Raw genomic sequence first — 17280 nt, 5'->3', positions numbered from 1 at the left:
CACGCATGCAACAAGGTGACGGTTGGTTGCCCTATTTTACGATATAATACTAGAATTTCAAGTTTTATATTTTCCAAGTAAAACAGGATCTCCTACATAAACCAGCATGTAAGGTAGCGAGTTATTCATACGTGCACACGACGTACAAAGTTTCTGAATAAATATGTGATCTAAGAAGAATCGGTGGGCGTCTATAGGTTATGATTTCGCACATAGCTCGAACGATTGTGTTTTATACGAGAAACGATGACTAATACGTGACCATACGATCATTTCCTTATTGATTGTCTTTAGATCGGAGATGTGTATATCCGCGTAGAAGATTTTATTTCTATCGGTATCGAATTTCTAAAAAATTTTGATTCGTCGTCGTTATATAAAAACACTTTTTTAATGTCATTTATTACGTTTGCAATGTTATAGAATTGACCTTTTAACGATTTATGCCACGGCCGTAAAATTATACGCGTTAACCTGGCATATTCGCGGATGATCCGATTTTCACGATATTAATCGACTAATTAAATTACATGGTGCATCAAGAGGTTTTCCAAAGTCAACGATGCTTGTAAAAGCGTCAGGACGTCAATTACCATGTCGACCCAGTTATGCAGTCTTGTCTTGTCTCGTGGTAAATTTGCTCGATCTGCACGCAGTAGCTGTACTTAACGACATTCTACCGATGAACATATTTTGCACACTTGTCATCAAATATCTATTGTCACAGCTTGTTACGTTTCACGGCCGCTTAAAATTAAGGAGCAAGGCAGATATCTATTCCCATTATCTACGACAAAGCCACGCAACTTTCACGATGAGTCTAAGCTAAATTTTTGTACCTGAAATAACGGAAGTAACATCGCTGTAGATATCGTCAATTATTTTTAACACGCGGTAGGCGATGTAAAATATTCCCAGCCATTTTCGTAAGAACAGAAGGACTAGGATTCCTAGTATAAAATCCTATTCAAGTATAAGAAACAAATTCGTCTTTATTCTCAACAGTTGCCAAAACATCATCTCGCGTCACTTTGTACCTATGACTCATTTCGCGTTATATAAATTTAAATCGTCCGTATAAATTCGCTAATTCGCTATTCTAATAGCTATTATTTTTAGTTATTATTAATAGCTGAAGTAGGTATAAAATTTGACGCAAAGAATTCAGTCCTCGAAGATAAAATGGAGCCTCGTAATCGTATCGCGCGTGACGATCATTCGCATTTCGTATCGGATCGTTCGTTCTTTCTAGATTCTTGTTAATCACGCGTGAACATTCAGGTGTTCTAATTTGAACAGACGTACCAGAGAGGCACGAAGGCCGCGGTTACTACGCAACTTTCTGTGTACGTCTGGTGGAAGTACGTGATATTTTTTTTCGTGGCGTTAAATCACGCAGGCAAATGATGCTGATCGCTATTTTCACGCGTTGCATCGCGTCACACGCACTGAACTGAATGGACCGACGCGTCACGACGCCTCCTTATTGTTCATAAATAGTCCTGCCTGCGGCTTCGCACTCGTCCACGATCTCTTATGAATCAAACTATGTGGAATGTTTTCTCGAGATCCATCGAGTGACGAGCAGTGCGGTCGATTTGCTCGATAGCTATAGCTACGAACGAAAACGTAGGAGGACTGAATCACGCTGTATTCGGCCAAACCTGGTGAATAACGACCCTCGAAATTGGCGAAAAGTCCTAACGAAGGATGCGATTGAATTTGAACGTACGTCCGTGAAAATTTCTAAACATTTCCCCATACCTATAAAAGAATCCCGTTACTCCTCCTTATTATAAATTCCAGGCTTGATTATCGGCGAATGAGATCAATAAATAGAGAACGTGCAAGCAGGCATCTCTTTGGCTCCATCTCGTGCAAAGCGAACAAGACGATCGACAAAGACGATCTCTTTTCAGTCTCCGATCGACTTTTACTCCGCGATAGTCGCGAAATAAAGAAATATACGAACAGCAGCGTTAAAACGTAAACGAAATTAAACGGCGGTAAGAACGTAAAAGCACATAGAAGAGAGCGGAGAAGACCGGTGTTGATGACGAAGTGTGTCAATGTCAAATTGTTCGAGCCTCCAGACGATATTTCAGGCTTCCCTTACACAGAACGAATCGTTAATCTTTTCGTCTGTGTTTCTCTCAAACGTTCACCGAATTCTTAAGTTTCTCGTCGATCTTGCGTGGGAGAACGTGGTTAACATGACGTCACCTATGTCGAGGTTTTACTGATCGATAAAACGCGTCACAATCGTCGCTAATATGGATTGGTCTTACGTCCATTCGTTACGTAGCGAGTCGTCGCTGTACGTGTTGCTCAATCCCGAGGTACGACAATGGATGCAACAAGAGGAAAACATCTTATTCTTAACTGTTTCCGCCGAATTTAAATGCTTGCTCCATCTTCCCGATCTTATTTGTTTTTTAGATCATTATATTGGAGACGTCGTTTCGATTTCGCCATTTTGGGACAAATCCGTTGTGCAACAGCATTGAACAGGGATTACTGGGGAACTAAGAAAATGAAATTTTCATATATATATATATCGGATTTTTAATAGAAAACTTTTACACTGTCTCGTTCGGTATCCCTTGAAAGAAGGGTCATAAAGTTTCAGTAGCCTGTACAACGTTAACTACGATTAAACGAAATTTATTTACTTTCGCTTTGAAGAGGAATTTTTACTCAAATAATAGGATAATGATAATTTGTAGAATCTGAATCTAAGAATAGATTAAAACAGGAAACGAGCGTGTCTCGTAACTTTGCTTCGAAAAACGATTTTTACCACGCATTTAAAAGAGCCAATTTCTTAAGCTTCCAGCTTATGTCGAAATTGAGTTACTCGTGCAACACAATTCGTTCGAATAATTACATTGTTACGCCAGACAAGGAGACAGAAGCAAAACAACTTGCCAGGCAATTATATGTAGCGTGGCATGCAGAAGAAAACAACTAAACGGAGGTTGTAGAAAAGATAGTACATACTATACATACACCTCTTCGACATCGCTGACTATTAATAGCTGACAAAGTCCGACAGAGAGCCATATCCGAGGCCAGATTCGATCCAAGGAATTCTTTAATCGTTCGACCCTTTCGACCGTCATTCTTCCACCATTCAATGTCGAGGGTACCGCGCGAATTTTCCTCACCTTTCACCGTGCCAATTTCCTCCGATATCGTAAACAACCGCAGAACGGAAGCCAACGGAAAGCAAAAGTTTTAAAAATTGATCGAAAAACTTTTGAGAAGCGATAAATTTTGCATAAACGCATCTAGAAAATAGTTTGTCTCGTTAATTTCCTAGTTTTTAGGACAACAAGGGTAAACTAAAGTTCCATTACGTTAATTAATGTTAATTAATGTTACACGAGCAAACAAAGAGAGAACCGTTCTTTGTTCCAGACGCTCGCGCGGTTACGTTACAAATAATTTGTTAGAGTGGACAGTAGGTGTCGATAACACAACCGGCATGGTAAAAGATAATTTCATTCAATACTTCGGTAGCAAACAGGCAATGAGCGCTTAATAGTCGTTTGTACTTGGCTTACTTAGAACGATTGAATGAGGAGGCTGACTTGATTGGTGTCGTCGTACGACGACTTCGCATCGCCACTACCGACTTGAGTACAAATGGGGACTGAGGTTAACGCGCCATGATGTCACTCTCTGATATCATAGTGTCCATATTCAGTAAAATTGCCAAGCCTTCGACCAGATTGTCCCCTCAATTTCAATCTCCACGATAATTCAGTAGCACGTGTATACCATCGGCACGTGTGACGTGACACACCGTATATTCTATACACGATACATCGTATGTATAACTAACGAAACGCTCGATTATATTTGATGTTTAATAATATTACGTACATAATATTACGTCTAATGTACCATTACAGTTGGAAGAAAATTTCAAGGGAAATTGTAAATAAAACGACTATAATAGCGCCAGACGAGTTTACCATATCGGGAAGGATAAATATTATAACGCCGAATTTTCAACCATTTCTTTGCAAACTTGTGAAACTTGATCCTAACCGGTTTGTTGTAACATTCGCGCTACGTGGATTTGCAATACGATCCGGCTGCAACTACTTATAGCATTCACGCACGTTTGTATTTGCTATATACACGATCTATAGCTCAAATGAATTTTTAGTGCTTAAATTCTCAGCGCTCTGTATTTGCGCACAAACGTATCCATTACATCAGACATCTAAATATTATTATTAATGAAACATGGTAGCATAGGGGATAACTTTTTTTTTCTTTTAAACCGTTTATTTATATAGATCGCATTAACAATGTCATATTTGATATCGATGGTCGATGGTCATCCTTCATTTTGCTACACGTGCGTGAAAGCAATGTTAGTACACGCGAATAAATGTAGCCATATCACTGGCCAATGTCACTGCCACGAATAAACTGACAATATGTAATGCGATGACAAGTGCCCGTAATATACTCGGTCGATTGTGCAAGAGTAATTTCTTTGTAATTTGCTTTTCTTAGTACACTCTGGTATTACAATTTTTCCATTGAATCCTTCGACACTGACAAGCAAATAAGTATCTTAATATTTCATTTAGTTGTATCTACTAAACAATGACAATGTAAATAAGTCTGTAAGAAATATAAATACGACGTTATTACTCCTTGGTATATTTTTACTTTAACCATGAATAGAAGTTTATTTTAAGTCACCAACACCTATCCAACTTTGCATTTACCTTCTGTCGACATATTAAACGATATTACTCAATGGTATAACACGTATTTATGTGCGTAACGATGATGCACGAACGTTTACGAATGAACGTAAAGTAACAGCTTGTTTTCCTCAAGAAAATACATTCTAATGATTATCCGATACACATCGTATCGAAGGAAAATATTTCCCTTTGAATCGTCGTCGGTTAACGCGCCCGCTCAATTGATCTCAAGTCCCCCTTGCGTCTACTGTCGCAACTAAATTAGCACCTCGTGACGCTTATCACAATCATGAAGAACTATGTAAAAAATGTTTTTAATAGAAAACAATCAGAATATGTGAGTAATGGAAAAAAGCCATTTAACAAAAAGAAGTATAGGCTGCAGAAATACAGTAATAAATACAAAGGTACGTTCGTGAGACTATCGAGTAATCTAGTTTACGTATAGGTTAACTTCAAATATAATTAAGAATATTATTCTTACTTTTTAATTGTTCTACATATTGCAGTTAATCAATGGGAGCAACGCAGGAAGAAAGCTGTTTTACGAGGATTTTACAAGCAAATTGGCAAGGACCAGCAACAAAATCTAAAGAAATTCGCTTACGAGGCTAATGATCAATATGGTCACGAGTATGTATACTTACCACGTTTTATATAGGAAACAACATCTTCAAAATTCATATTGATCTTTAAAGATAATTCCTGTTTGTTCGAAGGAAACAACAGAAAAGGATAAGTGCGTTTCATAAAGCAAGACAGGAATTTCTCGATAAAAAGAATGAAGAGAGGAAGCAAGAGGAAGGAGCTTTCCAAGTGAGAGCAGAAAGGGAGGAAGCGCTGAAAAAGTATAAAGAGAAAAGAATGCAAACGTATAAACAACTTTCGAGGAAAACAAGAAAAGGACAACCTGTTATGAATGTTAGGTTAGAAATGTTACTTGAGAAGATACAGCAGCAGGTGGCATATTGATATAAGGAGATATCGTACATTTTTAAAAACGTGAATGATCTCTGAAGTTGACATATTGTAAATACATTTTTTTATTTAAGAAATATACATGCAATAACAAACAAATTTTCAATAAATACCTTCCCATAAACTTAACTTCGTTTAATATGCTTTTAATTAAATCAAATTTTGACTACCTAGCTTAATTCAATTTAACGTATTAATTGCATGATAAAAGGAACATTAGAAGTTTTTTTAGTTTCCAAAACCTCTCACTATTTTACAATTATATTTTGAAATAAAGTTTGTATCGTATGATCTTATTATTTATAGTACAGAGTTATTAGACTTTATAAAATCTTCTCTTTTATGTTACTAAGAAATGTCAAAATGACCGTAAAAATTGAAATAACGAATATCGATATGATAACAATAATTAAAATTTGTCTCATACGCTATGAGCAATGACATAATCATATAAAAAGCGATCGATGAAATAGCAGCAGATTTGAAATACGAATTTACCCGCGCAATGTCGAAAGCGCAGGCTTAGTGGCATTTGACGGGTAGCCGTCAGCTAGTCAGCGGTTGCAAATGGCGACAGCCACAAAATCTCTGGCACCGACTCGCGAATAGTTTCACGCCTACCGAGTACTACGTGACAGAGCTGTGCGTGAACGTTACCCTAACCCAGATTGGTATGTACTTAAAACTGATCCAATAACCAAGAAGATGCGTAGCAGATAACCTTTTCCTCAGAAAACATAGGTCGCACTGGTTGCATTTGCCATCAGTACGACAGGTCATCGGAGACAGAAAGCCATCGTTCGATCTATTAATCCGTTTCCAAATATTCTTTTTGCCTGTTCGATCCATACACGTTGAATTATTCGGTGATTTCTTCGTGAATGTTGCTACAATCTTTCAACATAATGTCGGAAGTTTTCACGTAATGCGAACCACTATCAACGTTTCCATCACACCGCTGTCAAAGAGCGTTTGCCGTCGGAATCTAGGACGCGTTACCGGCTTAATCACTCGATTTTTCTCTCGAGCGTCGAAGTAGACGCTGCATTATTTCGCACAACTTGCCCTTTCAATTCCCAATGTTCGTGTAATATGCTAGTTTTATTCGCTAATATCGAACGTATATCTAACATGGGGAATTCTTCTTTAAAGTTATTTGAAGAGACCAAGGGGCTCGTTGGTTCGAGTACACTTAATCAACGAACATCGTTTAATTCACTTTCTTGAGCCTTCCCCTATGCGTCTATTGCATGCCGTCAAATAAAAACGTATATTCGCGAGTTTACAATTAACTTTCCATAAATTGTCCCATAAGCAATGATATGAAGAATTCCATTCATTTTTCTGTATATTTATTTTAATATCACATATCTCTATCTATGTTTATTAAACACCATTTTATAACTACGTATATCCCTCTGTAATCCAAAAAATATCCTGGCATATATTTTCTTATAAACATTTATATAATTGAAATGTTTAATTGTTATAAAAAATAGCTTGTAGATAGATAGATGTTAATACGTGTTTTCGTGTTAACATAATTTTGTAAATTAAAATTATGTTTCTCAGGGATATGAGTACAAATTCCTTTCATTGTATTTTATTTCACAGGTGGTTTTAAATAGAAGAAGACAAGATGCCGGCTGTGAGAGGAGATGGCATGCGTGGGCTGGCTGTATTCATTTCTGATATTAGAAATTGTGAGCTAAAACACTTTTCTTGTTACTTATACGTCTTTAAATGATACTTTTAAAAAATGTATTAACTTGCATCTTACATCAGTTCTAACTAGACACTCGTGTACATTATATGCTATCAGATAAAAAAGAAAACTCGTTAACTTTTGGATCATTGAAATTTTGACCCATGTTTCACTAGGAGATATGATGCCATTGAAACAAACATGACACATAGAGTATTTAAGGCAGTGAAGAGTAGGAGACAGGGGGCGGAGTTCTGATATAGCCGTATCTTTCTGATATAGCTTGCGCTCCAGACACTCATATGTAATACTTGGCATAATAGAGTAAATGAATATTAAAACTAACACTTCCAGCTACCTTGAGAAATCTTTATAGATACGAATAGAATGTAAATTAACGTATGGTTTAACTATATAATCTTTATGCTATATATAATGCAATAAATAATTATATAAGAAGTAGGATACGAAATTGACTCTTATAGGACAAATCAATACATCTATACTTTGATGCCTGTCCAAGTGGCATGCAGCCATTATAGTTTTCTATAAAAACAATGACAAATGTATAGTTATATACGTGTGTGTGTGCGTGCGTGTGTGCGCGCGCGCGCGCACGCGTGTGTGTGTAAATGCGTGTCATCAATAATTCCATATTCACAGAAATGATCTGCAAAAGGTTTAAAAAATTATTAATCACTTTGTTCTGTTTTGCCTTATTCTATTAGGTAAAAGCAAAGAGGCGGAAATAAAAAGAATAAACAAAGAGTTGGCAAATATTCGTAGTAAATTTAAAGGAGATAAGACACTTGACGGTTATCAAAAAAAGAAATATGTTTGCAAGCTACTTTTTATTTTCCTGCTTGGTCATGACATTGACTTTGGACATATGGAGGCTGTTAATCTACTTTCATCTAACAAATATTCAGAGAAACAAATTGTAAGCGTTAAGACCTATTGAAGTAAATAATGCACACATAAATTATGTTGATGCCGAAGTTTAATTTTATGCAACTATTACCACCACTTTTAGGGCTACCTTTTCATATCAGTTTTAGTAAATACAAACAGTGATCTCATTAAATTAATAATTCAAAGTATAAAGAATGATCTTGCATCACGAAATCCCATTCATGTAAACCTTGCATTGCAATGTATTGCTAATATTGGTAGTAAAGAAATGGCAGAGGCATTTGGCAATGAAATACCAAAACTACTCGTTTCCGGGTATGTAGCTAAAGTAATTAATATTTCATACCCCTTTACGATTTACTCGAAGAAAGGAGAAATGATTATAAATAATTTTTTATTTTAGAGATACTATGGACGTTGTGAAACAAAGTGCAGCACTGTGTTTATTACGGTTATTGCGTACTGCGCCGGATGTTGTTCCTGGTGGAGAATGGACCTCGCGCATAGTTCACCTTCTAAATGACCAACATCTCGGTGTTGTTACCGCAGCTGCATCTTTAATAGATGCTCTTGTAAAAAGAAATCCGGACGAATACAAAGGATGCGTCAGTTTAGCAGTTTCAAGATTGAGCAGGGTATGGCATAGCTTGTTAATCCAGTCGATGGTTAGATGTCAGTTTGTTTATTTTTACTCTACCTCAATAGATCGTGACATCGAGCTACACAGACCTACAGGATTATACATATTACTTTGTGCCAGCGCCATGGCTCTCTGTTAAACTTTTACGATTACTACAGAATTATACCCCACCTGGTAAATTATTTTTGTTCAAATTGTATAATATATTAGGGTAGCCACAGCAATAATTTTATTGTATTTGTTACTTTCTAATAGCTGAGGATCCAGGTGTAAGGGGTAGATTAAACGAATGTTTAGAAACTATATTAAACAAAGCTCAAGAACCGCCAAAATCAAAGAAGGTGCAGCACTCGAATGCTAAAAACGCTGTGTTATTCGAGGCCATTAGTTTAATTATTCATAACGACAGTGAACTGCCTTTATCGGTTCGAGCGTGCAATCAACTCGGTCAGTTTCTATCCAATCGTGAAACTAATCTTCGTTACTTAGCACTCGAATCCATGTGCCATTTGGCTACATCAGAGCTTTCACACGAAGCCGTGAAGAAACATCAAGAAGTCGTCATTCTTTCTATGAAAATGGAAAAGGACGTATCTGTTAGACAACAGGCTGTTGATCTTCTGTATGCTATGTGTGATAAAAGCAATGCGGAAGAAATAGTACAAGAAATGTTAAACTACCTCGAAACTGCTGACTATTCTATTAGAGAAGAAATGGTTCTTAAAGTCGCGATTCTAGCCGAAAAATATGCTACCGATTATACTTGGTACGTTGACGTTATTCTAAATCTCATTAGGATAGCCGGTGATTATGTTTCGGAAGAAGTATGGTACAGAGTTATCCAGATTGTTATCAATAGAGACGACGTGCAAGGTTATGCAGCAAAGACTGTTTTCGAGGTAGATAACGCACAATTGTATATATATCTTTTTCATTTCAATATTTTGTTATAAATAGGATATTAAATATATGTGATATTTGTTAGGCCTTACAAGCACCAGCTTGCCACGAAAATATGGTTAAAGTTGGTGGTTACATACTTGGGGAGTTTGGAAATCTCATTGCTGGTGATCAGCGCTCTTCTCCAGCTGTTCAATTTCAATTATTACATTCCAAAGTAAGTTCTATAAACTCTTACATATTTAAACATTTCATATTTAATATATTAATGCCGTTTCTTTTCCTTTTCTTTTTTCTCTGTTTAATTTTTCAGTATCACTTATGTTCTCCAATGACCCGAGCGTTGCTACTTTCAACCTATATCAAATTTGTTAATCTGTTTCCTGAAATGAGAAGTCAAATTCAAGATGTTTTTAGACAACACAGTAATTTACGTAGCGCCGATGCAGAATTACAACAAAGAGCTTCAGAGTATCTTCAGCTAAGCATTATCGCCTCTAGCGATGTTTTGGTAAATAACAAGTCCAATTCAAATTAATTTCAATTAGCGTATCGCCGTTCCAGTACAACAATGACGCAACTGTAAAAAGATTATTTTTCAGTTAATGAAGAAGATCGATTTCATTTAATAGAATTTGTAATTAAATAACGAAACGAATGTTTCATAATGTTGCGTTAAACAATATTGTTTGCATTCTCTAGTTACTTTTAAGTATGTCTGTGACGCATACATCAATTATCGTTACGAAGTGCGATAGACAAAAACAAATATTTCAATAACTACGTTACTGCCATCCATTGGCTAAGAATGTTTGGAAAATTACGAAACTTTTATAATGGAGAGATTAGATATGTTTAATACTAGATTTTTATTACGCTGGAACGGCGATATTTATAATTGTATACGATATGAAAGTGTACGTGATTCCAGCAATGTTGGTGAATATTTGTAATTCTCCTTATAGGCTACAGTATTAGAAGAAATGCCAGCATTCCCAGAAAGAGAATCTTCTATTCTTGCCGTTTTGAAAAGGAAAAAGCCAGGACGTGTCCCCGAGAATGAGATTAGAGAAAGTAAAAGTCCTGCACCAAATGCTAATCATCACGCGGAAGCGCCCGCCAGTGTCACAGGAACTGTTAATAATACCTCGGCAGATTTATTAAGTCTTTCTACACCTCCGTCTTCTCAACCAACTAGCAATACAGGAGTTTTACTTGATGTACTAGGTGATATTTATAATATGCCAAACAAAGTTGCTACTAATGGTGCCCAAAACACGTATAATCCCAAAAAGTATGTTGACGTAGAAAATATTTAATCGAGAGAAATTTTCGAGAAGGTACTAGACTTTAAAGTGCCTTATGATGCTATGCCTTACAGATTCGTGTGTAAGAATAACGGCGTATTGTTTGAAAATGACTTAATTCAAATCGGAGTAAAGTCAGAATTCAGGCAAAACTTGGGACGTGTCGGTCTTTTTTACGGAAACAAAACTCAGTATGCTCTTCACAGCTTTCAACCTCAACTATCTTGGCCCGAGGAAAATCAACAAAAATTAGCTGTACAAGTAAAACCGGTCGATCCCGTGCTAGAAGCTGGTGCTCAAATACAACAAATGATTAATGCAGAGTGTATCGACGACTACAGTGGTACGATAAGCTACATAACATTCTAAAACAGATGTTATCAAACTGATGTTATTCACTTTTATATTGTTTGAATTTTCTTCTTTCTATATTGTAGATGCACCAAGCATGATCATTTCCTTTATTTATAATAATGTGCCACAAAAGATAACAATGAAGTTACCATTAACGATCAACAAATTCTTCGAGCCTACAGAAATGAACGGAGAATCATTCTTTGCACGGTGGAAAAATCTTGGAGGGTATGTAACTTATCGTAATAAATACTTTACTATCGTCATTTTGGTTGTTATTTCTTTTAACTATTACATTAAAATTTATTAATTTATTAAATATGACAAAAGTCAGCCGTACGTAATCAAATAATTTTAGAAACTGTTTGATATATTTTTTATTATTCAAATAAAAGTTATTTCGTTTAGCAATACGTTGAAATAATATTATATAATCAACTTACTCTTTTAGAGCCAATCAACAACGTTCGCAGAAGATTTTTAAAGCACAACAGCCGATGGATCTTGCGCAAGTTCGCACGAAATTGCAAGGATTTGGAATGCAATTACTCGATGGTATCGATCCGAATCCTGATAATTTCGTCTGTGCAGGAATAGTACATATGAGGGCACAACAAGTAGGATGTCTCTTACGTTTAGAACCTAATAAACAAGCGCAGGTAACTTTCAAAGCTTCTTAAATATTGGATCTCTTAAACCAGGAATTCGGTGAGCCAGTTGTTAATGTCATCTTGTAGATGTTCCGTTTGACGGTACGTTCGAGTAAGGAATCGATGTCAGTAGAGATCTGCGACCTGCTGGTGGACCAATTTTAAATGGCCTAGCAGGCGTGAAGCTAATTTAAGATACGTTAAAACGCCGTGGGAAGACATATCGTGATCACTGAAGGATGTCGTCTCTCGACGTTCAAAAGATATTGATGATTATTTGTTAAGACATATTTGTTGTACGCAAGCTTACACTCGCAACGCGGTCACGAGAACTGAACTCTTGTGTAGGCGAAACATTGTTACCACGTATAATCCTACGAACAAAGCATAGGATTGCTAAAAATACGATAAAGGCGAATTGTGTACATGAAAAAGAAACAAAAAAAAAAAAAAAAAGAAAAAAAGAAAAAAAAGAAAGCAAAGAAGCTATGCGACATACGATGACTATAATAATGGACAATATTGGTCCATGAATGAAGGTAACAAGTACAGAATATTACCTTTATTTCTTTTTTCTTTCTTTTTTTTTTTTTAATTTAATATGTGGCTTTAATAAGAAGTTATAATTTGTAACTTATCCAATAATGTGTAGATGCATGCCACGGGTATCCGCAAAAAAAGAAACGGCCAAGAATCACACTGCAAAGCGTTCAGGTTACTAGCATATACTTTTTTATAAATGATGTTTATAGTTATCCTTTTCAATGATGAGTATTTTTAATGAGTTTACTGTATCACGCAAATGTGTCGGCTACAGCGATTCTATATTTATTAGCCCGTACTATTGAATTTGTATGCTCGTGGCGCATTCTCATCTATACCTTTAGCTTCCCTTTTTGTATGTACGATCTTTTTCGTGCCGATTTTCGTTTCTTTTTTTGAGATTATTATTGTTGCGCGAGCGAGAGTAGATTTGAACACGATGACAGTAGTTGTATGATATTAGTTGTCTATCGTAGACTTTTCCTTGTATTTTACGGAGCTCAAAATTTCTTTTGTAATTAGTAGATTCGAGATGATCGATCCCATCCCGATTCCCTTACCTCTGCTCCGCTTGTTCTCTGATCCTTCCTTGGTTTTCTGTACCTCATACGTTGACGTATAAAATCCATGGCTGGTTTTATTTTTCGGCTAACAGAGAAGAGCAATTAAATTCATTGAGAAGTAAACGAACAAGAAAAAGAAGAAGTGAAACAATAATCACTAGAAGAATTTTTCTAATCATTTTTAACGAATCTTGTGTGAGATGTATATTTCAGTAGTATATCTTGTACAGATGATATTTACGAATACGTTGGAGATTATTATGTTTTGCGAGTGATAATGGAGAAAGAACAAACAAATAAATAAATATGAAAATAGAGCAGCTGTGACGTTTAAACCGTGTTAGCATTGGGATCACATGCTTCACGATTACTCTGTCTGTTGTGGAAATTGTAAAGCTCTAATTAAATTGTATATAAAAAAATTCATTAATTAAATGTGCCAATGACAGGGAGTCATTGCACGAGACACACAGAATCTGTAGTTGCAGGCATGACGATCTTGTAATATCGTTCCTTCCTGCTATTTCATTTATATATATATATATACATATATATATATTTCTTTATCATGCGAACACGAGATGTATATTTTTTTTATGTTCGTATATAGCATAAATTTATATTCGAAAGCTTTCTCCTTACTCCACCTGTGATTCCCTTTTATCGTTTCCGACTGTGTGTTACGTACGTACTAGCATGAATCGAAAACTCTAGCATGACCTATCAAAAGATCTGTATATAGAATGCGTTTCTAAGGATGCAGTGCTATCAATGTTTCATCTCAACTTTAATCGCTGTTAAGCATGGGAAAGAGTATATCCTAAAAATTTATGGAAGTCGGATAACAATGTATCATAGATCTAGTTAGCCCTAAAGATGTAAGTTCAAAGAACGCTTGCATCCTCAAGAACGTGTTTCTAATATATGCATACGTTTCATGTCGAAGTTACATAAGCGTTTGATGAATATTTATGAATCAAATGAAACGGGAAACGTTAGATAGAAAAAATAAATTTTTTTATTTAACGCCCAATATTCTTTTTTTTTTTTTCTTTTTTCATTTAATTCAACACTTCGCACGAAAAATGCTTGTATATTTTTAATTCAAACTTTGTTTCGTCGTAACCTTACTACGAATTATTGTTTTACTATTCTATAGTATTTAATTTAAAAACGCGGTACATTGAAAATATATATACCGTGTACAGCAATAAAATAATTGCATAGAAAACACATATATATGTACCTAAGAGAATTTTACGAGCAAGTAGCGAAATTTGCATTTTGTTTTTATTTAGGATAACACGATAACATAATACATACATTATATAAGAATTATAAGAAACGAACACATTCCTTACATAAGATAATATAAAGGAAAATTCGTACATATAGTACGTATGTAGAAATACTTTATATTTAAATCGATTACATGATTTTGAAAACCTATTTTTTAAATCGTGCGTCGCTTCTCAAATATGGAAGCGAAAAGTCGCAGAAGAAAAGAGCAGGATCGAGTTTCGTTATAAGTTACATAAGTTCAAATCAAGTCCTTCGTTTCATAGTTCCTGACATTTTTGCATCGGTTTTATTCGGTTTTGTACATATAAATCTGTGACACAAAATACATCTTAGATATTTTCGATCTTTAAATACGAAACAATCTTATGAACGAATAAATGACGTGCATATAATTATTAATCGATTGATAATAGAATAATCGCCCAGTCATGGATTTGTTGAGAGATGATTCACATTTAAAAACGATTTAAACGAGGTTCATATGACAACTACATCATTTTACACGCGTCAGAGTGTTTATCTTCGCAGAAGTGTGAATCATGTTCATCCGATTAAAATGAAATACAAATGATTCGTATATATATTATATATATCACGCGTGGATGCATATATCGTATAAATAAAATACACATAATCATATATATATATATATATACACATATATACTTATGTATATACATATATCTATATTTATATATATTTATATACTTATAAGTATGTGTGTATATATATGTATATATATACATACATTGCGAATTATATTGAGATGTGTGCGGTGACACACGATTGTTGTATTATTACGTTGCGGTGTCCTGATCGAATGGCGATCGTGACATACATATTAATGAAACGCGTTTGTTACAACGCTGCAGAGATTTATTCCGATAAATCGAACATCTGTCTCGTTACTTTTTGCTTCCCGTGTATAGATTTAATGTAGGAGTTCGGTTGTAGAAGAAAACGCAGTCACAAGTTACTAGCGGGTTTGCAATCGACCGCTCGAATCGAACCAAAACCATTCAGCACAGATGCAACGTGTGTACACTATGAAGTTGATCGATGTTGCTCACGAGCTTCGGAAAACTGCTTCGTTCAGTACATACCGGAACTAGCATAAATGTATAGCGTATTTTATCGTATTTGTAGATCCGTTTCCCTTCTGTTGTATAATCCGTGCTCCTTTTATTTATTTGTGACCGTGGTATGCAAAAAGCGTAGACTAAGTAGACATCGATGGCCTAACGAAAGGCTTTTAATATGCGAATGCGAAAATTTTCTAAATAAAGCCAAATATAATTAGAAGAAATTAACTAACAATCTACTGACAATATCTTGTTGCGCTATAACTATCGATTTTCGAACCTGTATTAGAAATTTTGTACGCGAGTATGTACACTGCACATGGTTGTGAAGGTACATAATCTTGTTCGTTGAAAATTTTGATAGAAATTATTTACTAGTATTTGATGCACGTATAAAAGAAAAAGATGTAATAATCGCATTTATAAATCATAATTCGTTAAGCCATCGAAAATGTTGGTTCTTCGTTCGTCGTTTACTTTAGGATAAGCATAAATCGACGCGCACGGCACAAAGTACGAATACAGGAATTGTTCACACGATTACGAAAGTTCGATCGCCGATCGATCAATTGATATGATATTTTGTCGATAAAATGAGATTTCTACATTTGATCTTTACACGAGGAAAACTGTAAAATTCTCAAGTTATTTAACAATTGCGTTTATTTAATTTTCCGTCGACGACAGTAAGATACACTTTATGAGATGAGCCTTTTGTGATCTTTTTGCCAACATCGTTTTATATTGTTTAGCTCTACTTACATGTACGTTTGTAAAATGCTATTGATTTATGCTATTAAACTATACATACATATATGCGTAATCTCGTATAAGCGTGCTCTCTCGATTATTTGATTGGCTTTGGTATTAATGTCGTACGCGCTTAAGTCGAACGTAGCTTCGTTTTATTATTCAAATTATCGTAGCAAATTATCGAGAAATCGAAAAAATGTCGAAAAAATGAGAAAATTTCAATTCGATCTTTCGGGAAATATAATTATATCGATGGTATAAGCTTAGCTTGAATTACGATTTGTGGAATTTTTGAATATTGAAAAACTAAAAAAAATTATACTTTAGATTTATCTGTAGATTATAAATAAAAATTTCTTCTATCATTTACTTCGTCCATTTGGAAAAGAAAAAGGGCGAAGAATAACTCGTTTGAAAGGGTACAGCGAACGTGGTAAACAGGATTTTGCTAAAAAATTGTTCAAATTGAATCGTGTGAATCTTACTTGCGTACGTTGTCTATCCTGAAGTGCGCGACAATTCGAATATCCTTTCGACGTTTGCTAAATTGCATTTGAATTTTTTCGTTCGTAGTCTTCGCAGCATAGAAATCGAGATATCTTGCAGGCTTAGCTTAGCGTTCGAAGCTTTCAAGCATCGTGCCAAAAAAATAGAAAATAAAAGAAAAGTAACGCTTTATTCTTCGATTTGAAAGTATGAAAATTTCTACGGGGTCCACATTATGTCAATGAACAAATCATACGACTATTTAGAGAGCGTCATAAACTTACTCGACGATGTTCCGTGAATTGTTGCGTTCGCGATTTATCTTTATGCCTAACTCGAAGAACGTCCTGGAACACGTTACAGTGATTCCGC

The 17280-nt window shown here is 35.3% G+C and overlaps 2 protein-coding genes and 1 long non-coding RNA gene across 5 annotated transcripts; 2 read left to right on the top strand and 1 right to left on the bottom strand.

The window, feature by feature from the left end:
• Window positions 1-2878: 2878 nt before the first annotated feature.
• Window positions 2879-4892, bottom strand: LOC125385224. The gene is made up of 3 exons (XR_007224265.1): window positions 4752-4892; window positions 3889-4644; window positions 2879-3816 (listed from the first exon to the last, which is right to left on the bottom strand). It is a non-coding gene; the product is annotated as an uncharacterized LOC125385224 (long non-coding RNA).
• An 88-nt stretch (window positions 4893-4980) lies between these two features.
• On the top strand, window positions 4981-5810 carry LOC100644989 (thyroid transcription factor 1-associated protein 26). The gene is made up of 3 exons (XM_003402932.3): window positions 4981-5140; window positions 5243-5366; window positions 5453-5810. The coding sequence occupies exons 1-3, from the start codon at window positions 5023-5025 to the stop codon at window positions 5703-5705; spliced, it is 495 nt and encodes a 164-aa protein (XP_003402980.2). The 5' UTR covers window positions 4981-5022; the 3' UTR covers window positions 5706-5810.
• Window positions 5811-6247: 437 nt separating this feature from the next.
• On the top strand, window positions 6248-16492 carry LOC100644507 (AP-2 complex subunit alpha). Of its 3 annotated transcripts, XR_007224264.1 has the most exons (15): window positions 6248-6382; window positions 7326-7414; window positions 8145-8356; window positions 8450-8643; window positions 8732-8963; window positions 9034-9142; window positions 9224-9867; window positions 9954-10085; window positions 10182-10379; window positions 10834-11162; window positions 11250-11518; window positions 11613-11757; window positions 11981-12188; window positions 12267-12718; window positions 12832-16492. XR_007224264.1 is itself a non-coding variant. In XM_003402927.4 (14 exons), exons 2-14 carry the CDS (start codon window positions 7351-7353, stop codon window positions 12342-12344), a joined length of 2814 nt encoding a protein of 937 aa, XP_003402975.1. In that variant the 5' UTR covers window positions 6248-6382; window positions 7326-7350; the 3' UTR covers window positions 12345-16492. The 3 variants fall into 3 exon arrangements, 2 of the variants coding, with proteins under 2 accessions (XP_003402975.1, XP_048262372.1); XM_003402927.4 differs by having other exon boundaries at window positions 12267-16492; XM_048406415.1 differs by lacking the exon at window positions 6248-6382 and adding an exon at window positions 6481-6792 and having other exon boundaries at window positions 12267-16492.
• Window positions 16493-17280: the final 788 nt, after the last annotated feature.

Source organism: Bombus terrestris, chromosome 6 (genome assembly GCF_910591885.1).
Source record: "Bombus terrestris chromosome 6, iyBomTerr1.2, whole genome shotgun sequence".
Classification (NCBI taxonomy): domain Eukaryota; kingdom Metazoa; phylum Arthropoda; class Insecta; order Hymenoptera; family Apidae; genus Bombus; species Bombus terrestris.
Note: the sequence above shows the minus strand (reverse complement) of the source record. Positions and strands in the feature narration are given on the sequence as shown.